The sequence below is a fragment of the Lagopus muta genome, chromosome 4 (assembly GCF_023343835.1).
Source record: "Lagopus muta isolate bLagMut1 chromosome 4, bLagMut1 primary, whole genome shotgun sequence".
In the NCBI taxonomy this organism is placed as follows: domain Eukaryota; kingdom Metazoa; phylum Chordata; class Aves; order Galliformes; family Phasianidae; genus Lagopus; species Lagopus muta.
In genome coordinates this window covers 45,989,357-46,014,974 of record NC_064436.1, presented here as the reverse complement: position 1 = coordinate 46,014,974, position 25,618 = coordinate 45,989,357, and the positions used below count along the sequence as shown (strand labels likewise).

The 25,618-nt window shown below is 42.8% G+C and overlaps 1 protein-coding gene across 15 annotated transcripts in view; it reads right to left on the bottom strand.

The window, feature by feature from the left end:
• Window positions 1-25,618, bottom strand: part of LNX1 (ligand of numb-protein X 1) — a 104,680-nt gene that overhangs the window by 56,592 nt on the left and 22,470 nt on the right. For 2 of the 15 annotated variants that reach the window (XM_048943187.1, XM_048943200.1), the window contains exons 1-4: window positions 22,269-22,360; window positions 20,394-20,530; window positions 13,318-13,575; window positions 6,532-7,006 (exon numbers count right to left, since the gene is read on the bottom strand). In XM_048943187.1, the coding sequence (XP_048799144.1) occupies window positions 6,532-6,896 (365 nt within the window). In that variant the 5' untranslated portion in view covers window positions 6,897-7,006; window positions 13,318-13,575; window positions 20,394-20,530; window positions 22,269-22,360. Of the gene's footprint in view, window positions 1-2,995; window positions 3,540-6,531; window positions 7,007-10,469; window positions 10,655-13,317; window positions 13,576-20,393; window positions 20,531-22,268; window positions 22,361-25,618 lie in introns of those variants that run through there. The other 13 variants (XM_048943201.1, XM_048943202.1, XM_048943188.1 and 10 more) reach the window with 12 other exon arrangements.

Below are 25,618 nucleotides of genomic sequence, written 5' to 3'. Positions count from 1 at the left end.
AGAAGTGTCAACCCTGAGCAGTACAGTGGATCTGGAGGACCCCGCAGATCCTTAGGATGCCAAGAGCTATTGGGCTGGTGTGGCTGCATTCCATCCTAGCTTCAGTGGGAGAGGAAAATGAACAGGTTTCTCCTGACCTTCCACCAGATGTTGCCTTGGGCTTCCCTAGGCAGAAGCACCCTGGCTAGCCCAAGACTGCTGATAACAACTTGGCAAAGAGCAAGAAGAATCAGAACATCATCTGTGCTGGAATATATGATAGGAACATGGGAGATACAACAGGCAGTGGCCAGGGAAGGGATTTTAGTGCTGGCAAGAGTGTCAGGGAATAAGCATACCTGTTACAGAGAAAGCTAAAATTTGCAGCACTCCACAATGTCATACAAAGTACCACTGCGACACATGAACTCTCCTCTCCTTCTCACTGGTGTAGAAAACAGCAAAGGTCTGACACAGCTTTTTCCCAGCTTCATTTCTCCTATTCAATTCTTCTCAAATTGCCTTCTATTTCTTGAACATATTCCAAAGTCTTCTTTTCCAAACAGGCTTTGGGCTATATTGTAGTTCCTATCCCCCAAACTACTCATTCTGCAATTTGGAAAGAAAAATGCCCTCAAACCAAAGTAAACCCCAGTAGCAGAGCACAAATAACCTAGCCTTTGTTAGAACTAGATAGAAGATGGCTGTATGAATGGGAGGGTAGTACAAATCCTAGCGATTTTACTCTGCCTCTCGCATAGATGCTGGTGAAGATAGTCATGTCCTCACCTTCCCCATCTCTTCTCACAGCCCTGCTGCCATCTCCCTTGGCTGGTATCTCCAATGGCTGCTAGCCAGCCAAGTAATGAGTTCTGACCAAGGCCAGTATTTGTACTGGACAGAAACCAAAGAGTGGGATAATGAAAAAAAGGCTTTCTGCTTACTATGGTCTGGTTTCGAGACATGGGGAAAGTTGCTAGATAGGCTACACATACATGGTTAGGGCTTTTGGCTGCCTTTGGGGAAGGATTTACAGAACTGTCCCCATGGGATTCAGGGCATATCAAAAGGAATGGGACAGCAAAGATGTGTCCCCCAAGCACCAGGCTGTCCAGGGCACCGGTGCCCACACTGTCTCACTCATAAAACTGCATGGAATGCATCCTGGACGCAAGTGCCTAATCATCCAAAGCAACACCCTTTAGATCGTAATATCTATATATACTGATTAAATGGGACTGGAAGCTTTGTTTCTCTTTCTGTTTCAACCACTGCTATTCAAGAAGACTTTGTGCTTGCCCCACAGACCAGTACATGAGTGCCTTGAGCAGCATCCAGACACTGGGTCCATGTGGAAGAGAGGGAATTACCAAAAGGAGCTCAAACTGCCTGACATCCTTTTGGGCTACGTCAGCCCCAGTAACATTGCAGCAAGCACAGTCCTGGGCATGGGGCACATCCAAGGCTGGGTACTGCTCAGGGGATGTGCCACCTCTCATTGCTGATACCCCTAGATGCATGTGTCCAAGCTCACACCTGCTCCACTAAGACAAACTGCCTTCATCCATGAGCTCAGTGTTCCTATGGGTTAGAAGGCTACATAAACAAATGCTGAACAGCTACCGTTCATCACAGCCCTTTGTCCTGGGAGAGTCAGTGAACCTGAATTCCCCAAGAAAAGCAAGGAGGCTGTGAGCGCCTGTGCTCTGATTAATCTCATCAGTTTGTTTTCCTGGAAACTAGGCATCCCAGATGCCATTTTTTCCATTATGAGTGTTCATCTGCTCTGTTTTGAGCTTGATTGCCCCTGTAGACTGCTTGGCTTCACTAGTTTCTTTTATTTTTTTAATTAACATTTCTAACAAAACGCCAATTAATTGAGATTAGGGCATAGCTGCAACCCTCAAAACCAGGTCTGTTAAACATTTGAAAGCACACATGGCATACAGAAATCCTGAGCAGTTGTACAAAGAGTGACTAAATTATTAATAGGTGTAGTGCGTATGAGACAAGCATTTCAAATGGGGACTTTCTGCTTCAGAATAGCATTGCTATTTTTGTGTAACAGCAGAGACAGAAATATTTGGAAATTTGTCTCGTTGGTACTAATTACAACTGTTAATAAAGCATTCCCACTGCAGGCACAATATAAGCATTTCTGATTTTTGAGCAGAATTAGCCATTTCATTCATTATCTCTAGAATATATAATTTGTTAAATCACAAATGAAACATCAGCATACTGACACATTTATTTCTACTCTTATAGGCCCTGTTAAGTAATGAAAAAACATTCAAGCACAGATTAAACTAGCACCATTTACAGATGACACCACATAATATTTGCCTTATAGGTTGAAGAGATTAGCTATGGGGTTGCCTGGGATTCCTTTTTTTAAGGCATGAAGATATATGCATGGATTACAGCATTTAAATTTGCATTCTATAGAAAATAACATTCTGCTGTGGGCAAAAAAACAAATACTGGAAATTTCTTTCCTGTCTCAAGTGAATTATTTCTGGTGAAAGGCTTCTTAGCATTTTGCTCCAGGCATGCAGATTTACACACAGAGCATTATGCCTGTACACATGGCGAGCGCTCTACCAGGGTGCCCATCACGATGTCCTCCTCTGCGCCCAGTTCCCATGCAAAGCTATTCATTGCATGTACAGAAGAGACTGAAATTTAGAAATGGAAAAACAGCCAAAACAAACCCAACAACCACTGGAAAACCTGGCACAGCAGAGCAAGTCGATAAGGAAAAAGCCTCTGTACGCCCTGGCTGCTTCCATGCTCAGAGAGCAGAAAGCAGTGGGGACGTATTGCTATTATTAGCCTGTGCGATGCAAAGCAGCCGGTTTGCAGCCTTGTTTCAGGCTACTGGCAAGATGTTGGCTCATTTTCTCCATGCAAACACGCAGGCACAGACAGACAGACCCCACAACGCTCATGTCCAGAACCTCCCCACCACTATGGTGAGACAGACAGACAGAACACGAGGACCGCGTGTACTCACAGCTCGGAGTACAGGAGGTGCAGGTTGCCCACATTGTCTATGTAGTTTGCAGGACTTAACCAGGGGAGGACCAGCAGCAGGAGAGCCTTCATTCCCAGCGCTGATGGCACCGCTGCCAGGTTTCCTCCTTCCCGCTCGCTCTGTGCGGGTGGGACACGCAACGCAAAGCTTCGTGCTGGCCAAGCCCCTTCTAAGCCAGCCTTCCCATTTCAACGCAACGGTAGCACATTACGAATTGAGCTTAAATCCCATAAACGAGGCTACACTGCAAAATCATTGACCTGTAAGAGGATTATTCGATCTGACTCTCAGACGGGGAGTTGTGAGGGTTTAGGGACAGCACAGCGTGCTTGGCGAGACAGTGACTTATGCTGCAGAGCAGAGCGATGCTCAGGGAAGAGACCTGCCTCCTGCACGATTCAGAGTGGTTCTTCGCAGGCAGCTGGTAGGTTTACATCACTGCCCAACAGCAGATGGGTTACGAGCGAGCTGCATCACGGAAGGGTGTAGCCATCTGACAAGGGGGGAACGTGCCCCCCGTGGACTTGAGAAGCAGACGATAGCAGAAGACCACACCTTTTTAAAGTAAAACACTGCAAAGGATCACAGCCAACTGCTGCCTGTCTGCATCGCTGTCTGAATTCCCAAAATCCATTTGGATGTCTCTGTGCAAACATAAATCATGTAGTAAATCAAGGACATCTCTCTTCTCTTTCTCTCTCTTTTTTTTTTTTTTGTTTGTTTGTTTGTTTTTTTCCGAGAGATGAAAGAGCAAACATTTTAAATAAGGTTGTTTTTAACTGTATACTCTGTGGTAACTGGTGTTTTAAAAAATTCAAGTTCTCTCTTCAATTATAAAGCATAAAACACAACAAACTCACCTTGTCCCACCAGTGACCCCATCTCCGATCAGGACAAGCACGGATTGGTCCGAGACCAATTTGTGCAAGAAATACAAGGGCTGACGACTGTCCTGGTGACTCTCATAGAGTCTGATTTATTCCCTGGGAGCACAGAGCATGTTTAGTCAAGATTTTTTCCCCAGCATCTGAGCCATTCTGTTCACTTGCATGAGTATTATAATTATTATTGTTATCATTACTATTATTGTCATAATCAACAAAATCAGACACCTTTTCTACTGATTCATCAATGTTAAAGAGAACAGCATCTATTTTTCTGGGCATACTGGAGCTGTGGCTGAAGAGCACAGTGCCCTTCTCTCCAGCACCACAAAGAGTTGGGAGCGGGGTTGCAAGGGCGAGTTCTGCATCTCTGCAGAGTCATGAAATGCTTTTGGTGATTATTAACAAATGCTTTATGTGGAAAACAATAAACGTTCTGCATAAGCTCTGCAAACAATGTTTCAAAAGTCTCCTTTATGGGTCACACAGTTTCCTCTTAATTCTTCTCATGGGTGGGAAAGCCTGTGAGGGCACACCCTGGGAAAGCTTCAATTGACTTACACTGTAAAAACCCATGGGTTTTAGAGGAACACCCAACAGCAAAGGTACTCTCTATCTTTTAAATACCTCTGCCCTCTGACCTTAAGGAAAGTTAACTATCCTGTTAAGGAAACAAATCATACTGCAAATGGAAAATACGGCCATTAGTGGCAGCAAAGAAGCCACACAGCTTGCATAGCATGACCTTGTACTGCACTGGGATGTGCACTAGGATGTGGAAGACAGGGAGAACACAGTTCTTCCTCTCCTGCTCCTCCATGGGCTTTCAAAGCTGAGACTTGGCTGGGAGAGCCTGGTGTGGGGGAGGAGCTGCAGAAAGGCTGTGGACAAGTGAGGAACTACAAAGACAAAGAGCACAATAATATAATTTGATAGAGGAAATTGTCAGCTACGAAACACTATTTCTCAACATAGTCACCACCATTAGCTGTGAATTTTCACCCACGACGAAATGAAGCCTGTGTATCACTCTGGTAAAAATCTGCACCAGTGGAGGTGATTTGTTGCTTCACAGCTGCTATGACAGTACCATTGCTGAAACATACCACCCACCTACTCACAGTGCTCACATGCACTGTTTGGTCTCTGTAACATTCAGCAAGTGTTGATGAATGTCCATGGGTGCAATTTTTCCCTCATGGAGGAATTCAGTGACACACATTTTCTCCATACGCATTTCCATACCAGATGCCACTTTCTCAGACTGCCCCACTGCTGCCATCTGTCACATGGCAACGAAATCAACAGAGCATTGGTGGGAAGGTTCAGCTTCTATTGCCACACTGCCAGCATCTGCTTCTGACATAATAGGCCAACATAACAAAATAGGAGGCATTACTTTCAGAGCAGCTCTTGTATATAGCAAAAGGAAAGGCTATTTGCACTAGAGGCTGAAGATTTTATTGTTACAATCTGTAGAGCAACATAATCTCTATGACAGCAGCTCACAGCAGACTGTCAGTCCCTTTACCTGCATCACTGCTGAAATCTATATTTTTGGTATGTCAGAGAATTACTAACCGGAGGCAGAAAACAGCAGATAATCCTGCTAATTTCTCTCTCTAGCAGCAAAAGCTCACCTTGTGGAGCATGGCTGGCAGCACCCCTTGCACCATCAGCCAGTTCCACAATAAGTACCTTGAATAAATTCCTCTTAGGAATCCAAGTGCCTTAAGGAATGGGTTTGTATTTGAATGTCAGGTCACAGAGCCTCTGCCAGCTATGGGGTTCTCTAGCACACTGCTCCAGCTCTCTCCTCATGCATTCTGCGATACTGCTGGCACCAATGACCTGCAGTACAGATCAGATTGGGAAAGAGATGCTCTGACCATCAGTACTACCATGCCCACCCAGGAGCATGCTGGCCAACAGAGGCCTCTGCCTGCGTTTGCAGGGAAAGAAATCTGAACACTCCTGGGCAGTAGTAGTGCTGAGGGCCACTCACCATCAGTTCCCCCTGCAAAGGAACTAACTGCTCCCTGGGGATGTTTTCCCTGGGTGAGGTGATCCCAGCCACAGCGGCTATGACCAAGGCCATGGAGGCTGGGCTGCCCTCTGTGAGCCCCTGTGTGCCATCAAGGAACCAGTGTGCACCTGGAAGGAAAGAGCCCTCAGCTCCAAAGGCCAGCACCAAACTGGGAACGTTTTCTGCTCTACTTCACATGTAGGTCATTTGCAATTCAAAAATGGATTGAAGAAAGGGCAATTACAAAAGCCATAGTATGACTGAAATATTTATGATAGTTCAGCTTCCCAAAACTCACAGATCTCTCTGGATGACTAAATACAGGCTTCCTTTATGCAGCTTACCACAAGGTACCTGCCCAGAACTGCTAATGATAGCATGAAGCACCTTAGGTAGATTTCATTCTAAAAAAGCCCATGAGACATCATCAAATACCAACTCAGTTCTAACCTCACGATAGCATAGGTGCTCCCGGGGACTGAAATTGATAAACCATCCTTTATATTAACAGTCTATTTAAATCAGTGTTAATTGCTGATACTTCTCCATCTCCTTAAGGAAAAGGCAGCACAATGAAAAAACCCACCACCTCAAGAAAAACTTACTGGGTTTGGAAATGCTGTTCAAGGTGACCACGTTGCACAACCTCTGAGCAGTGTTCTGTGAAAGGACAGCTAACCATTAGCTTGTCCAGGAGGTTATTCACCAGTATGCTGGACTTCCTGCAGTTCTGGAGAGCCACCAGCTTGCGGTCCATGGGGCAGAAATCTTTTTCCAAGAGGAAGTTTGTAAGGCAGGCAGTGCAGAAGGTGTGACCACAGAGCGTGTCTAATGGCTGAAGCAAAGGTTGCAGGCAAATGTGGCAGATCAGATCATCATCTACTTCCTCAGTGTAGCTGTACAAGTGGTTTTCCTCCGGTAAATGTGCCTGGCCACAGGTGACACAGAGTGGTGAGGAGTTCTCCTCCATTTTTGCTTTCTGGCTTGTAATTGGAATCAATACAATTCAAAAGAGGGCAGATGAAAGCACCCAACTTGGTTTCTATTTGAGAGAGCAGCAAGGCTTATGTGCCATCAGATCTGTGGGGAAGGAAGCAGAAAAATTATCATCTGTATTGCTTTCTCTGAATTTATGTATGGTATGTACCTGGATATAAAGTACTCCAGCAGTTTTTAGGGAAGGATTGCAACTTTGTGACAGCAGGATAAAACAAAGAAAAATCAGATTGTGAACTCCAGCAACATTTTTGCTCCTAAGTTTAGTTTAGCTGACACAATTATTCTCACTGTAAAGAAATATATCAAAATAGAGGGAATACTACAGAAATTTAACAGTCAAACACCTCAGGTTAGCATACAACTACATCTTGAGTCATCCGACATTTTTAACAGTGATCACATTACTTCTGTTGGAAAAGCAGCACCATGCATAGGCCAATCTTGCAGTACATGTGCAGAGACACAGGTAAGGAGAATGGTCACTGCCCGAGACACTGGTGCTGGAAGGAAAGGCAGCAAGTTGAGCCCACACCATGCACATAGCTACAGGGAGGGCTGCCTGGAGTTTAGAGCCTGGGACCTCCAGATCATCCTCTGCCATAGCAGTGGTTCATCTGTCTGATTTTCAAAACCAGTGAACAAAAATGAAATCTATTCCCTTAATAATTAGTGTTATAATTCCAAATCAAGTTATAACTCTGACCAAAGCACCTGCCTGCTGGTATTTCAGGGATGTAGGCACTGTGGGTGGCAGCAGAACTGAACAGTAATTTGTAGCTTTTACTTGGTGAACCCTGACTGCCTGTTGGAGTACTTACGTCTCATTACATCTATGCTTATTTTGATCCATCTCTTTGAAAATAAACATGAAGATATAAAATATGCAATGGCCTAATTACTACTCTTGCTCGAAAATATAAATCTTATTTGCTGCTCTGCCATAGCACTGTGCTCCTTCTTCCAGCTTGACTTAATTTGCTGAGACAACTTGTCAGCTTCAGACACCCACGTTTGAGGGCAAATGAGGAGAAGAATATATAAAAAAAAATCTGAGTATGACAGAGCACATTTTCATTTAAAATAAAAACAATCCCTATTTTTATGTAAAGCTCTTAGGCTCTAAACCTGAGAAATTAGGTTTCAACATGGCAGGCGTTTTCTGACATAAAGGTAAAATTATAGCCCTACTAACTCTATCCAGATGCTTGAATGTCAAACATTCACTTCAATGCTTTGTTGGATCCTATTCTTATGCAGCTATTATGCTAAGTGTATAATAACATTTTTTGCTTGCAAGACTAAGTTCTGCACACACTCTGCCTCCTGATTAGCAGTGAATTCACTTGGATTAAAATGATCCCCTATATGAATTTTTTAATAGAATATTTAAAATACTCTGTACAGCAGCAAATGTTCCCCTTTGTAAAAATATTTATCAGAGTTTTGTGTACGTGTCTTTGAGAAGAATTGTGCAGGAAAAAGAACTGCTGTCTTAAACTAGGAATTAAATCAGTATTAGTTGGCTCTATTGAAGTGACATACAGCAAAATGAAACAAGAAAAAGACAGAAGATATCATTCTAGCATACTGACAACCCTAATTAAGAAAGAAGACACTGAAATACTCTGGAAGTAGCAAAGCAGTCACAAAAAAAAAAAAAAAGAAAAAAAATCCTGAAAAACTTGCAGCACACCCACACCAACAGGAATATGAATAAAAATAACAAATAAATCACAAGAACATCGCGGTAGCTTGAACAATACAGCACTATTATTTTCATTCCAGTCTTGCTAGGGTCATTCAAAGATACTTTTCCCATAGAATGTAACTTGTACAAGTGCTGAATGGAGCACTTTATAGTGATAGTTCAAGGAATCTCTGAAAGCAGACACAAGCTGAGCACACCAGTCTTTGCATTGATCACACCCAGGTCCTGGGGGCCACATCCAGCTGCTGATGCTGAGCTGGGGCAGTTTGGGTCCCCCAAGTTACTGCTGTTAGACAGCTCTCAGCCAGCTTCTCCACAGAGTGGGGTGACTGCATGCTGGTCTGCATAGCTTTGATCTGCTAGCAGCTGCATTTTGCAGAACTAGAGTGGAGTGTTCACTGATGTCAGCATCCCTCACATGTGTAGAGGTTCAGAATGGTCTGAACAGATATAGAGTTAGACACACACTGTGTCTACTCCTAGCAATCCTGTAGTTCAAATGGCTGAGAAATTGGGCAGGGGTAAGCTGCCTAAGGAAAAGTAGGGGATCTGATCACTGCCACTTTATATCTAGTGATCTTGAGCGATGAGGACATCACTGAAATATTCAAGGTATTGAGGGCATGTAGCAAGCTGGAATAAATCTCATTAAGATAAAAGACACAATTTGAAATATATGTAAGCTACCTTATAACAGGCCTAGTGTGTTCACTCTGGAAAAGCAATGGCAAATGCATTGCTTCTGATCATCTCCCACTGGTAAAGCCACACCTCACTACAAGAAAGTTTTAGTTTTGAGCTCCTTACTACAAGAAAGATTGGATATGAGGAAAAAATTCTCAGAAGGAGTGGTGATGCATTGGAACAGGCTGCCCAGGGAGCCTGTGGTGGAGTCACTGTCCAGGTGACAGTGGAGGTACTTAAGGAAAGGTAGACGTAGTGCTTAGAGACACGGTTTAGTATCAGTATTGGTAGTAGGTAGATAGTTAGCAAAATGATCTTATTTCCTACCTTAACAATTCAATGATTAGAGGTTATCATGACTATCAAAGAAAAAGGTATAAGAATTCAGCTGCACAAGTTCTGCCCTGTACTATGTCCTAAAAGTTTTCAGACTCTTCTGGTCACATTACAGACACTCTTTATGGACCCAGTATGCTAATAATGCGTTGCTAATAAGAAAGAGTGAGTGTGGGGAACTCTAGCTGAATTTACAGTCTACATAAATTACAAATACTTGCTGCAGTGCAGAGAATCAGAACCATCCATGTTAATTAATAACAGGCACTGAACGTTTAGGAGGACTCAAATCTTCTAGCCTGTATGATTTAGAAATCTCAGAGTAGACAATAACACAATTTATTTTCCAATCTGAAAAAAAAAAAAAAAAAAATCTACCAGCCTCTTCTGGCTCATCTGGTCAGTGGTCCCCCACTATGAACCTTCTTAAATTACTGGACACAAGAAATGAAATAATCACTACAAGCCTTTGGAAGGTAGTTATACCACCAAGAGTTAGCAGAGAGGGTGCTGAATTGAGTTGTGACACAGATTTGGCCAGAGGCAGAAGTTCTTTGCAGTATTTGCAGTCATTTTTATTTTAATAATTTATGCATTGTCATAACACAGCTATATAATTAATTTCACGTCCTTTTAGGAAGCTTTGAGCTTTGATGTTCAGCAGTTCTTCTTGGGCAGCATAAAAGAGAGGGAAAAGAGGATTTAAATTTGATCGGCTGATCTTGCATTAACATCAGTACCTAAGCACACTTTGATCAAGAAACTCTGTACTTGCAGATGGTGCATCACAGCAAAAGGAAAAAAGGCAATTATTACCTGGCTGAAAGTGTCCTCTTTGAGGCACATGCTTGGGAAGGAGGAGAAGGGAAGGGAGGAGAAATCCTGCTTCCATTTGCAGTTGGTGCCCACACCTTTGCCATCAGCAAGGCAAGGGCATCATCTCAACTCAGAGAGAGTTGTTTGTGCTGGGGCTGCACAGGTGGTCCATGTCCCCATGATAAGCAAGCTAGAGCCTGAATGAGAGCACCTCCAGCACCTGGCTGGCCACCTTGTCAAACATTAACTAGGAGCTGGAGGGGCTGCAGGGGAACAGCATGTGAACAGAATGAGCAGCCAGAGCTGAAAGAGAAAAAACTGGGTTGTGAAAGGCTGCAGGGAAGTAGATAGCAGTGGGAGTAATCAACAGGCACCTGAAGACCAAAGAAAAAACTAAGGCAGAGCCTGGAAGGGCAGCAACCAGCTCACATCTGCAATGGTGAAAGGCAAAGGTGAAAAGCATGGCCACTGCAAAGCAGAAGAAAGCTGTACAACAGGTAAAGGAGTTTACCTGCAACAAGATGGCTTGGGAACAGCAAAATCCTCTGACTCATGGGAATGAGTGGCTGATATGGGAATGGAAAATGGCTTCTGAATGGTATAGTGTGTACATAAATATTTTATTAATATTCTTGCTCTATTGCACTCCGTGCACATGCATCACAAGTACTCTATCCACTGCTCAAAAGAAGCTGCCTTCTTGTGCCCTGTCTCCCCATCACACAGCACTATGGGAGGCAGAGGTGCTGCCAGCAGCTATCCTGCCCTGGTTATCTGGACTACAATTACAGCACTGTGTCACTGTCCTTCCCCAGAACAAGGCATTGCCTGCTACAGGCAGGGTGCAGTCTGGCCATGGGGATGTTCTATACACCTAAAGGGATACCGTTCCACAACATTACTCTGATAGAGATGCTCTTCCCTTGCATTCCTCTGCCATACTAGCTGTGAACATGCCACAAATAACAAAGGAAAGTTCCTCCTTTTCTTAATCTTCGGCCTGTTCTGCTGAGAGCCAGGAGATGGACTTGTTGCTTCCCAGTGTTGCAGAGGAACCGCATGAAATTACTGGGAGACTTTGCACCTTAGCCTGCATAGATTTAACTCCTTCATGACTCCTCAGCCCAGCAGTTGAGTGTGGGCAGGATGGGAGCTGTGGGCATTGTCCCCATCTAGTGGTTCACCCATACCAGGATGTCAGCTGGGAGGGAGCTGAAAGATCCCTTCACTCCAGCAGAAGCTCAGAGCACCCAGGCTGAGAGGGGTTGGCTCAGTACAGCCCAGAACTAGCTGCCCCAGCGAGAATCCAGGTTGCAAAATCATTCAATATTTGGAGTTCTACAATGAGGCCTCAGATTTGAATGTTCATATAAAACTCTTTGCCTTCAATTAGGGAAATTGTAATGCTGGTTTAATTCATTATCTTTCAGCAAAATATCCTTACTAGCAGGCCTCCTAGTCACTGTATTTTTGTGCTGCTAATTGCATCTACTTGACTGAAGCTCTTTATGGGCTGCAATGACTTTCCTGTTAAAGGTAGTACTTATGGTAGAGGCTATTGGGCAGCCTTTTGTCTCAAAATACTAGATAATGGTTTTGGAAGACATCACACAATGACCCATACTGCAGTAACACACATTGTATAGCATCATCCATGCAAAGACACAACAATTCACAGTCCAAAGATCTGGATAAAGAATATTGCATAATAATTGGCACTAACCTTGGGTCAGTTTGATGAATCAGCTTTCCTGGATTTTAGACCTTGTCATAGGAAGGCTATAAACCATTTAGGCACATAAAAAGCTTATCTTAATGTCTTAGGACCAGCTTTTGTCCCACATGTAATTATCTCTCTCTCTTTTTTTTTTTTTCTTCCAATTCCTTATTTTAAAATCTGTTATACCAATAGCAGCGTCACAGCATTTTCCCTTAGCTTGACTTGTAATCAGTAGCAGACAATCTCTAGTGGAGATCTGCAGCGGTCAGAGAAGAGATGCAAACTTCCAGGTAAAACATCAGTAGCTAGAGATGAGTCAGAGATACTGGAAATATTGATTTAGCGGATAAGAATTTAGGATTCTAAGCAAGACTGCTAGAGAACTGTTATAGAATTCTATTATTCTATTAGCAGAGTTGGCTCTTAGAGGAAAATAATTAAAAGTTCAGCATATCAGTACAGACTGTCTCTAGGACAACAAACAGGAGATACAAAACCTCTCTTTTGCCTGGCCCCAGCTCTCTGACTGTTGATTTTTCAAAGTTACTATTAGTCAGAAATTCCTTCTCAGAGCTTATAAGAATCAAAGCGCTTTGCAGCCTTTAGTGATGAAAAACGTTTCCACTGAATACAAAAATCCGACAGTACAGTGCAGAAGGTGAATAACCCCAACTTTTCAAGTTGTGACTCAAGCTGTGAAACCTAACAGAAATGTCATACTGTGATGCACGCACAATAACTTTAAAAACTAGAACCAGATTGTTTGAAAAGACTCTGTGGCTCATGCTGGAATTTACAGAATCAACCAGTGTTGGAAAAAAGTTTTTTTTCTGTTGTGAAATTATTTATCTGAAACTTCTGTTTGGAATGTATGGAAATACGTCCTGCCTTTTCATCTGTCTGTCTCTCGCACACCCACACAAACATTAATTGCTCTCTCTGACGATTTCATGGCTACAAAACTTTACTCAGCATGTTGAAATGAGAAATTCCAGCCCAGAAGTAGTTTAAGGATATTAAGAACAGCTGGATGAGATTTGACCAAAAAGAGCATTTGAATAAGGCAGTACATGTTGACAGGCTAACATTCCCACACTTACAAGAAGCACATCCTATGAGTGAGCTTACCTTAGCAGAAGGTAATATGAAAGAGAAGACTAGTTGCTAGCATGCCTCAAGCACTCAAGCACCGTGCTGGTGGAGGTAATAATTCCAGCTTCTTGCTTTTTCTGAAGCTTGATATACTCAGGCTTGGACCAACCCTTTATAGCAGAACCACGGGCTCAGACTCCACACACAAAGGAGAGAGCTGCAGCAAGACAGACAGGCAGTGGGTAACTGCTTCTCCAGCGCACACGTTCTACCTCCTCAGAGGAAGTCAATCATCTGGCCAAAGCAAGACAGTGCAAGCAATTATGATTGACTCTTAAATGCTTCCTAAACATGTGCTCATCCTAATTGACATAATAAATGCCATTGGCATTTCACATACCAAATTATAAAATTGTATGGCTAGTTATGTAACAAAAGGTGCATTACCTCTCTGATTTGGCTGATTGCTCCAGCTGACTTCGACAAGACAGACAGCCTCAGAGGCCTGCTGTTAGACATTTGACCTCATGACAAAAGTGCATTTTGTGGCTGAACAACCACATACCCCAGCTGTCTTTGAAGGTGCTGGTAGCAAGCAGTTGGTACAAGGATCCCTGTAAACTGCAGGAAAGTGCTTGTTCCTGGTCCCTGTTCCAGATGCATCTGCTGTTGGAGACAGAGATGCAGTGGGGACATGCACCTGTCCATGTTCCTCTTTTGCATCAGGTTGAGGAAACATGGATCCACAAACCATTCTGGAGCTATGGGGGGCTCTAGCCTGGAGCCCCCCAGTCCAGACAGTGCAGTCCCTGGCATATATGCACCTATGCAGGTACATCATAACAGGGAGACAAAAAGTCTTGCAAATGCAGAGTAAAGTGCAAAATGTGTTTTGTTTCACATTTCTTTTGTATTTCTGTACCTTCTTCATGAATTTGGTGTTTAGGCCATGGTGCCAATTGATATTAACTCCATGGGGAGTTACACTACTACTCTGTTTCCCATACACATTAAATTATCACCGTTGCCACAAGGCTTGCTAAGTGTCTGGGTAGCAAAGAGAAAAATAGCATGTTCCAACAAAATGCAAAGCTACATAATGAACCTAAATCACACTGGATAACAGAGAAAACAAAAAGGACAAGGGAATTATACATACTCAGACCTCATGGAAAAACAATGCTAGAGTTACATCACATTAGAAAAGCCATGGGGAAATATTGGTTACTAATTCTTCCACCTACTGAACCTTTGATATGTAATCTAAAAACCTTGTTCTCTTTCCCTTCCTCTCTTTGACCTTCCATGCCTTACTGTGCAGGGTATCCCTGACACAGTGAAGGCCCATACCTACAGTAGGGGTACCTTCCTAAGCAAAAAAATTTCCTCCTTGGCATGCCTCTTCTTTTCTGGCTAACCAGCTAACACACTTTTTGGTATGTCCCCAACTCCAAATATTCCTATCCACTCTGAAAAGAAGATGATGTTGTTCCTGCATCATGCTCTCTTCAGCCATTCTCCAGGTTGCCTAGCTTAAAGAACATGGCAAACCTCTCAGTGACCCAGGCATGTTGGATAAAGAAGACCCTCAGGATGACTACAAGCTGCTACCACTGTGTAGGAGGCTGAAACATAAGGGGCATAGAATCATAGAATAGCTTAGTTTGGAAAGGCCCTCAAAGATCACCCAGCCCCCTGCTATGGACAAAGCTGCCACCCATCAGATCAGGCTGCCCAGGGCTCCATCCAGCCTCCAGGGATGGGGCATCCTCAGCTTCTCTGGGCAGCCTGTGCCAGTGCATACTATTCTGTGAGTTAAAAAAAAAAAGTTACCTAACATCTAGTCCAAATTTCTCCTCTTAATTTAAAGCCATTTTGAGAAAACTACTTGCTCTGATTAAACTGTTTTGTTTCCCACACCCTGAAAATGATGGGTCTTTAGAAATCAAGTAAGATTTATACTTGAATTCTCAATCTGCAGGACCAAAAGCAGGTATGAAAAATATAAAGTCAAACATGGCACCCCATAAAAGGCTTTGAAGTAGCTTTTATCTCTTTCATGGCACCAAATCTATTGCATTTTTGTAGTGATATTCATGTTGGTAACAATGAAGAATGATTTGCCAGACTCACTCGTGGCTTTATGATCTTAGAAAAACTCAGCCAAAACTCAATGAGAGCTAGAGCATCAGCACAGGGGGACATCTGCCTGCACTGATGCTATCTCACTGGAAGCACTCATTAGGGAAGATTCTGAGTGGAACGAACACGTTTATGCATACCAGAGAGGGTGACTCCTTCAAAAGCCAATGTGGATTAGCCCTATCTCCAAACCATCCAGCAAGTATTCCTGGGAGGACTTCCCCCAGCCCTTCCTCCCACACAGCCACAGCACCCTCAGACTAAGCAGCATCTCCTCACATGTGACCATGAAATAATATTTAATAACAATAAAGTGCTGAACAGATGATGGATAACCCTGCTATTAGCACTGCTTTAATTACACTGTGCCTTTAGAGCTGCTCCTCTTATCCAGAAGTCTCTTAATGCTTTACAAACTACTTAATGAGTTCTCACAACTCCCTGTGGGAACCTTTTTTAGGATTAGCCCAGAGCATGGCTCGGTGAGCAGTGCATGGGCAGGTGGCTGCTCCCACATTGCAGGGCTATGTCCTCGTGGGGCTGATGCCCAACTTCTCTTGTCACAAGGAGGGCCACAGGGGTGGTCTTAGATATGATTTGAGGGAAAAACCTTCAAGTTTGTCAGTGGGCTGCATCCTTTACTTTGTGAATTTGCACCTGGAAGAATTTCATCTTCTATGTCTTAATTCTGCTTACATTCCATTTAACTATGTCCATGTTTATAATTTAAGTTACAAGTTTGTAAATCTCTATAACTTTAATTATGTATCTTCCTGTATTTTTTTAAAAATCTTTTCACAGACACACAAAAAAACCTAAAAAAATTTAACTAGAAAATTTGCTCCCATTAAAAAAAACTGTACAAATCAATGTCACTCTGTCCTTTGTAGTAACTTAATCCAGAAGCACCCTGCCACCCACTCCTGGCACGGCCATTCCAGGGCCCAGTCACATGCAGGGACTTGCAAAAGGGAAGGCACAACATCAGGCAGGTTGGTCAGCAAGCGTATTTCAGCAACTTCAGAGTAACACAACCCACAGAAAGCCTCCTAAATAATGGGCAGGCATGCAATATGCATCTGGAAAGAGAAATTTCAGGGACTGAGGGGAAGAAGTTCAGACGAGCTTGTGAGCTCTTGCAATGCTGAATTTCACATTTAAAAATAATTCACTGCTTGAAAGGGGGGAAAAAACCTATTGCACAGTGATCAGGCTGAACCCAAAGCCCAGTGACAGTGGTCTGTTTTTCAGTCTCAACACTGTTTGCTTTTTGGGTCTTTAACAAATAGCGTATTATCTTTCAGTCAGTTATCTCTCATATGAAATAGTGCTGACAATTCCAATAAATATCTGACGATACAGCCTGCTCCTCCTCTGGGAGCAAGCTGTGCACTACAGCCTATAGCTGACTCCCACATAGGAAGGAATGGGGAAACAAGAAGTACTCAGGCAGCAGGAGCAGCTCTGTTCAGCTCTCATGAGTCACGATAGTTACTAAGATCTCTGTTCAACAAAAGTATCAGTGAATAAAGTTTGTTTATGACAACGACTGGGCTCTTAGCTTCCATCACATCCTCCAGAGCCTACTTCTGTTTCATCTGCTCAGTGCTGGGAAGAAGCAACCCTGCATATGGTACTACTCATAGGTTTCGAGTCATCAGTGCTTTAATTGGAGCTTTGTGGAAACTCTGACCTAAGGTCTACACTAATTAACACACGTGCTGCTGATAGTCTTATAACATTCTCCTTGAAATGAAGAGGCTCACAAAGGTTTTATCAGTGAGGACACGAGAGCAGCACTAGCTGGAGAAGATTGCTAATTCTGCAGCTGAATTATCATCTGCATCCAGAACCAGTTTGATGGGTGTGAGATTATTTGTGCACTTACTCCTGTGATGAGAAACCCATTAGGAATTACATGCTCAAGTTGTCCTGCTTCCTGCCAGTGCACACCACATGTTCATATGTGATCTGCTGCCTGCACACAAGAATTTTGTCCGATTTGAACTTCTTCCTACAAGTTGTAGCTTGTAAGAGTGTTTCCACACTTTTTTACCTGGACCAAGACTACAGTGTTTTCTAAACAGCAGTAATACAATCAGCTTACTCCTTGGGCTGAAACTATGGAAAAACAAAACAAAACAAAACCCCAAAGCTATGCTACAAGTTGCTTTCCAACAGGAAGCTCTACTTGCAAAATCCTGTGTGAACTGGTGCAGTTAAATATATAGCACAAAGAACTGCAAGCAGAAACAATCTCTGAATAGGAACAGCAAACAAAACAACAGCATCACCCATATTTTTGTTTAACATCGGAGTATCTGAGATCATGTATTTGTAGGAAGGGAAAGTGAACTAGAATTATATCCAATAACAGACCAAAATTAACCTGCATTCTGAAATGCATTTTCTGAAAAACGCACAGAGAAGTAGCTGTCACCTCTCAGTAAGGAGTTGCTGGCACATGTAAACTATCATTTTATTAATGTGTTTTTGTTTTAAGAAGAATGGTAAAGGTATATTAAAGTAAACCTGAAGGATGAAGGAGAGTGCTGCCGGGGCTGCTGAACAGGTAGGAAGTCTCACAGCATTTAGCTCATCGATTTCCTTGTCAAGCAGTAATTGATGTTTATTGAGAGGAGAAGCAGCAGCATGCAGTGAGAGGCAGTTGCACCTGACCTAAGCTGCCTATGAACCATTCCCTGGACCCTTAAAGAAGGAGAAGTGTTCCAAGTTAAGTTCCCTCAAATCATAGGATTTGTGCAATGACCTTTCCTAAACACACAGCTTGAGCCTTTGGGGAAAGCCTGCGGAAAGTCAGTCGTTGCACCTCCCAGTTTCTAGGAGCAAAAATACCAGTGGAAGAGTTGGCTTTACATCTCAAGCAAGTACAAAACCAGCAATATTACATGACAAAACTCTGTCCATTTTAACTAGAGGTGGAATACATTAAACCCTCTCACGAGCTTTGGCTACAGAGACAGCCCCCCCAGAATAAGCTACAGCCTCTGCCTGCCCCAGGCCAGGCTACAGAGCTGAGGGCTCCAGAAACACCTGGCTGCATCCCTTTGGCAGCCAGACTGGAGGAGACTGCATCTGGAAAGCCTTCAAAGATTTACCTTCCTGCTGGAAACAACACTGCCCAATTTCCTAGTCTGCAGCAAAATGAGGCTAATCTGTCATCTCATTCTGCGTGCAAGATTTATTTGCAGTTTACTAAAGAAAAGTTATTCTGGGGGAAGATGCCAGTTCCTTCAAATCTCTTCCAAAAGACAAATCAATTTCTTCTTGTGATAGACAATTGCAGTCTAGAGCCAGCGACATTCTGCCTTCCAAGTCTGTGCTACAATGAAGTTCTGGTGCAATTAATGCTCAAACACACAGGCTTGGAACATCCTTCCAAAAAGCAGAAGTCTCATGAGGGACAGGAAGACACTTGTAACAGGACCACAGAAAAGAAAAAGTAATTAGAAGCAGGAGGATGAGTACTTTCAGGTGGCAAGAAAAAGATAATGAAGAGTCAAGATTTCCCAGATTGATTCAATTTATATTTTTGGAAAATATACATGGCCTCTGAGGTTTGGGTGGAAGAGTATAAAATAGTAAATTAGTAACAGATTGCTTCCTTGAGAAGAGTTCTCAGTCTCAGAAAAGTGGATTGGAGAACTGAGGATACCACTCCTTGCAAGGCAACATCTTTCCAAATGCCTGATGGCAAATTCTAGCTTTTTTTTTTTTAAAAAAAAAAAAAAAAAAAAAAAAAAAGATAGTTTCTGCCTTTTCTGACAACAGGAGACAATAGACTGTACTGCTTTGATAAAGTAGCAAAGACATCTTGATTTTTTTGTGTGTCACTGATTGAACAAATAAGAAGTTTAGGGGGGGTGTAAAAAACAGATTGTGTGCTCTAATCTATTGCTGCAGGAGACTGTGAAGAAACAGCCTCATCATATAGTTACCAGAACATTCACCTACAGTATTCTATTCCTGCCTTTCCTGCTGTTGGCAGAACCCCTCTTCTTGTGTCAGGCATATGGGAAAAGTGTGAATTACAACTTTAACGTGAGCACTTCCCCTGAGTTATGTTTTTTCCTTGGTAGACGTATAAGTATGCAGCAACTTAATGCAAACAGTTCATCTCTATTAATTAAAAACACTCAAAATGTGCTTAGCTTTAAACTTGTGAGGTACTTTAAGTATCTCCCTCAGGGAGCGAAGATGTTTGTGCACCTTCACAGCAGTCCTGACCTCTGTGTTTCCATGTCTGTACATGGACCTTGTTTTGACAAATACGATCAGGCTCATCTGTACGCATTAAACTTTTGTAAGATTTCATATATTCACATGTACTCACAGTTTTGCAACCATTGCACATACCAGTACTGAATGAAAACAGAACTCATTAAGAATTGGAAGTAGAGGAGAAAGTGAGCAGAAGATAGCAAATAAAGCTCTCCTTCTCTCACCTCAGCTGCAGTTATATGTTTAAACTGCATGGCTCTACAAGACTTTCGGGGTTTTAACTCTTGAGAGATGAGTTTCCAGAAGATGAAACACTAAGCTAAAGCCTTTGCAGTGAAACTGGCACATTTCCACAGGTAATTGGTTAGATCTGACATTCCTGTCGAAGACAGATCTTCCTAGCAAAATGAAGACAACACATCTAAGAGGTGATGAATGAAACACGGCGCTTTTGCACCCCAGCAAGGTAGTAAGCAGCATTCAAGCATAGCAATCTCATCTCATCCCTGCATCGGATTATAGGGAGACCAAATCATTAATTATATCATAAGGAATACCTCTGCCTTGCTGTGCAGTACTTTCTAGGACACAGGCTGAAATTCTGATCCTCTCCCCACTGCCCTAAATGGGAGCTGTTTGTTTTGCCTGAGTATTTCCTTTTCTGTTTGCTTCTCTGGACCAAATGGTAGGTTGTAATTGAGAATATCAATAAAAAAAAGAATGCAAACCTTGAAACTCACATCTGGCCTGGCTGTGCCTGGTGCTGGCTGCTAGCAGAGTCCCAGTGGTGTATGGTCACTGCTTTTTGGCAGTAGGGTCCCACCCCTGCAGGAAAGCAGCCATCAGCTGTGTCATGCAGGGCAGCCTACAGCACGTCAGGAGGCAAAATAAAAGTTGAAGTGCATACACCTGAGCAATTTAGAGAACCACACCCCTCCAGTTATTTCTCCTGCAGGCAACATGAGCAGGCAGGCTGCTCAGACAACAATGTAACTTGAAGCTTTGGCTTTTATTTCCGGCTTATGGCAAAGTCCATTTTCAGTTTGGCTTTGCTTTGTGTTTCCTTTCTTCTTTCAGCCATACAATCAGATTGAACTTAGACCAGAAAACTCTCTTAAGAGCTGGTTTAAAACAAAACACTTGTCTTGTCTTTCCCCTGGAGCAGGAGGACGAAGCCTCAGACCAGAGCTCTGAGGCAGGGCCTTCTCAGTGCTTTGCCAGCTGCAACTCCATTTTATTCCCACACACCTGGGGTGGTCAGCTGGGGAGCAGGGAACCATGTCAGAGCAATTTGAGAACTAGGGTATCAGCTGCTAGAAATACAAGCTCTACTAATTATCTGAACATCAGGAAATAAAGACTACATTAAGTCCTCTTAACCAGTGATTTCCAAGAGAAAAACCAACGAAGGAAGGGATAAGATGTGCAGATACCTGAGCGTGAATGGCAATTATGATGGCAGGGGTATCAAAATGCTCTTCAGTTCAAAAAGTAACTCTAGTTGAGGAAAAGAAACCCTGATGCTTCAGCTACATGTATCTCTAGTAAATGCAATGACTTAAGCAATCATAAGCATTTTCCCTTAAGGAAAGAAGCAAGAAAACTTCAGGGACAGATTTGGAGGCACCCGCTGAAAACAGCCAGAAGAAAGCCCCCAGCCTCCCATATAAACATCTATGGCTAACAGGTCTTGGCCTCTAATTCATTCTATGCAAATTTGTTTCCTTTCAAGTATTTTAAAAGCATACTTACTAGTGGTGATTATAAAATCCCTTGCTAAATATTTAAGAAATCATTAAGAATTGTATGCTGGTAAGACCTCATGAGACAGTCACCCTCTCAGCCTTGTTTGCAGCAGTCTTTGCTTTCATGCCCATCACAGCACCTCTGCCCTAGGCTGCTCAAGGAGATGCAGAAGGAGTCTACCAATGGTGCTTGATACATTACCACCCAAAGCCCATGTTGAAGTTTGGGCACTGCTCTGCTCCTGCAATGGATACAGTATGGACCAGAGCCTGCATGGAATCTAGGTTCTCACAGAAGTCACAAGGCCAGATATGCAAGCCCCGGACTTTGTCTACATGTAGCATTGAGCTATGCATGTGTAATACACTTTTTAAGAACACGCTTAAGCCGTAGAAGCTGAAACGTTAAGAAGTACATCCCCACAGAGCAAAGCATGTGCTTAAATCCTTCCTCACAGGGGAGGTCTCTTCCAGGCTGATTGCCTCAGTCAGGAAGCCCAGAGACCTGCTGTTGTAGGTGACCACATCAGTCATTCCCAGTTGTAGAGTTCATTCCCATTTAGAAACTAGCCAAGTTTTTTCACCCCCCTTCCACTGCTGGGATGCTTTTGTAAGTTTCCAGACTAAGGGCCAGTTCAAACTCATTTGTTCTCACGCCAGCTCTGTTGGATTGCTCTAATAGCCTTTCTCATCTCACAACATGTATTCCTATTTACATTCTCAAACTCTGAGTCTCTGCTCAGAAGAATGGCTCTCTACTCTCTTGCTTGCAAACAGCTTCCAAACAGCTATTTCAGGCACCCATTCCTCTCTAAAGTCATACTCTAGAATTTTATATTAGTACTTCCTTCTACTTACCTAGCAAACTTTCCCCAGAAGGTGACTTCATTGGTTCTGAACCTAGCAGCTGAGAAGCTACACCCTTCAATGGAACATCCTCTGCTAAAACTTCTTCACCCTCTAGGGTGGAACTCAAAAGGATCACTTTTCACCTGCAGCTCATTTACTCCATTATTTACAGATTCCCTCATTTGCCTACAGCTAGCTAAAGAATCTATTGATAGATTTCTTCATCAACAGCATAAAAAAGTGGGAGTATTTCCTACTATGATTCATTCTTTTGCACTGAAATGACAGTAGTATCTCGTAGATCTGTCAGGGTTCATAAACTTCTAATTTCCTGGTATAGCCTTATATACTGCAGAAGTCAAATGTTTTGCTTAGTTTAATTTTAAAACCAATCTGAACAGCTTGTCTCAGCCTATGCAAAATGAGTGTAAGATCAGGCCTTTTAAATTGCAGATATTCTAAGCTTCACTACTGAAAATATTTCCAGGACAACATACCATAAACTCCATTGTATTAGGCCTTATTTAGGTTTATTTATGTCAGCTAAGTGATTTCAGCATATGCTGCATCTGCTGGCAGTACATATTGTGCAAGCATGCACTGGAAAATTGTAATAGTCAAATACTAGATGATAACACTGTAATGGATACCGTCTGTGTCAGGCTCTGAAAAGGTCACTGTTTCCTCCAGACACGCTGTCCTTCACTGATATTGCCTTCTCCTCGTTGAAGCTCCATGAGGTTAGAACAAATGGGGCATGCAGGCTGTTGGTCACTCCTCTTCCAGCCCTTGCCCTTGCTCAGCCAACAGATGGTTTGCAAACAGGAAATACAAGACCAATCTTCAGTTCTTGTTATGTCCCTGACCCCACAAAAGGGCTGAGCTGCATGATCTCTTTCAAGTTCACAAGAAATCTCCAGTGCTGTTCAGTGTCTTTTCCTGTCTGCCATGTATGGATGATGGCAACAGGACTGGGAGGGGTTCATAAGGAAGGGCATCAGAAGCTTAGTGTAGTGTGGACAGAATAGCTGGAATGAGATGAGTCCCTTGAGATGAACCTGGCTTCTCTCCAGTAAATGGTGGCAGGTCACACCCACATCTGGCACAGATGGCAGTATCTGAACCATCGTGGTCATGTGGGATTGCTCTGAATCTATATCTTGGTTTGTAGAGGCATACCAGAGAATGGGAACCAGTGCTGGGGCAAAAAATGTGGTTTAGAAATGACTCCAGAATGAAGGCCAGTATTTTCATGTCTAGTCTCTCTTCTTGTTTCCCCTTTCCAGAAAATCAGCATTGTGAATTGGATCACAAAACATGAAGGGAAACTTTGCCAAGTGCTTGTACTATGAGCTCCCTTGGGGTGACTGAGTACCATTGACAGTTTGCTTGGAAATGGGACTATGGACTCTGCAGACATTAATCAGCAATGTTAAGCTAGCAGTTCTCTACACAGTGACAGTTTAAATATGATGCTGACTTCCAAAGTTGGCCTACTTGGTGCAATTAACAGATAGCGAGATTCTTACACAGTGGATGTTACTCTGGGAAGTCAAGTTTTTCTTGTCATGAGAATTTACTGTCTTTTCTGTATTCTGCAGCATACATCTTCTAGAAGGAGATTAGGAAAATCTTTGTTATTTTCCTAATTAAATTAAAGCCATAGGATTAAAATAATCTTTTGTTTTCAGCTAATGAACAAGTAGCAGTATCAGAATTAGAACTATCACCTTCTGAAATGAACAGCTGGGCTAAGAGAGCACAGAATTGAATATAGGCCGACTGGATAAAGTCTAGCCATACCTGCAGCTAAAATAATCACACTAAAGAGCTCTCATAGCATCCATCAGCAGGAGATCTGATTGTGAAATCCTGCAGATACAGCTGTACAATCTCAAGTGAAGCCTCCAGGCCTCCCACCTCCTCCAAAAAAATCTGTGAAAACATGAGCTATACATACATAAGCAAAACAAACATTCAAGTGGCAAAGTCACTCTGGCCGTTGTGAGGGGATAATATTACAGAGAGCAGGCTATATATGTTCTCCCTTGGGAGAAATTGTTCAAGTTAAAAGATTAATCTGGGCTCTCAGCACATTCATTAGTTGAATTGCAAAGCAAGCTTGTTGCATAACCAATCCCAGGACAATTATATTTATCTTGTCAAAGTTCACAGTACGGGTGGATTTCTGACCAGGACAATGTGAGTGCTTTCTGCAAGATGGAAGCATTAGAAACATCAGTTCTGTGCCATCCCTTGTTTTTTTAATTACCTGCATGTTTGGTTTTTTTTGGAAGAAACCATTTGCACAGTACCTTTGGATGTCTCTCCAGCAGCAGGCATGGATGGAGGGGCTGAGGAAAGCAGCAGGTTCACTTTTTAAAAGGGAGTAAACTGAGGCACAGAAACTTAGTGACTTCTTCCTAATTACAAAGGAAATCTCTGGCACAAAATTGCATATCATAGAATAACAGAATAATAGAATGGATGGGGTTGGAAGGGAGTTTAAAGATAAACTAGAACCAACTCCCTGCCATGGGCTGGTTGCCACCCACCAGATAAGACTGCCGAAGGCCCCATCAAAAATGACCTTGAATGTCTCCAGAGATGGGGCAGCTACAGCTTCTCTGGGAAGCCTGTGCCACTACCACACCACCCTCTGAGTAAAAAAACCCTCAAGTCTGAATCTCTCTCCTTTTAATTTAAAGCCATTCCCTCTTGTCCTATCACCTTTACCATTTGTCCTTGCATCTCACCAGTCCTCCCATACTTTACTAGAGACAATAAAGAGAATTGTTTGAGATGCAGTAAAGCTTCCGTTCTAAAAACATGTACAGATATGCAGTATGTACAGACCACCTTTGTATGGCATGGACTTTCACAGCCAGGCTTATATTCTGGGAACAGTTCCTGGACTTTAAGATTAGAACAGAAAAGAAAATCTTGCCCAGCTTCTTGCATGTCCCCTGCTTTGCAACTGTGTGGACCTTGCTGCCCTGGGTTTAGTCCTATTTGGAGTCTCTATGGAAGAGCACCTTGAAGAAACAAAAGGTGAGGAGTTCACTTGTCTCTTGTTCTGGGAATTAAGCATTTGTGATTGTGAAAGCACATGGAAAATTCATTCCTAATCTGATGACACTGCTAAAGGTTATCATCATCAATCCATATTACACATTTCCTCACTGGCTGAATGATCCCTTCCCATCCAGTATTTGCATCTCTTACCAGTGCACACATTATGCTTGCTCTAAACCCTCTTTTTTTTTTTTTTTTAATTTTACTTTTGACACACGTGTTCTTGGCCACACGACGTATGAACATACCAAAGTGCAAAATGGTTCATTTACTGAGCAAAATAT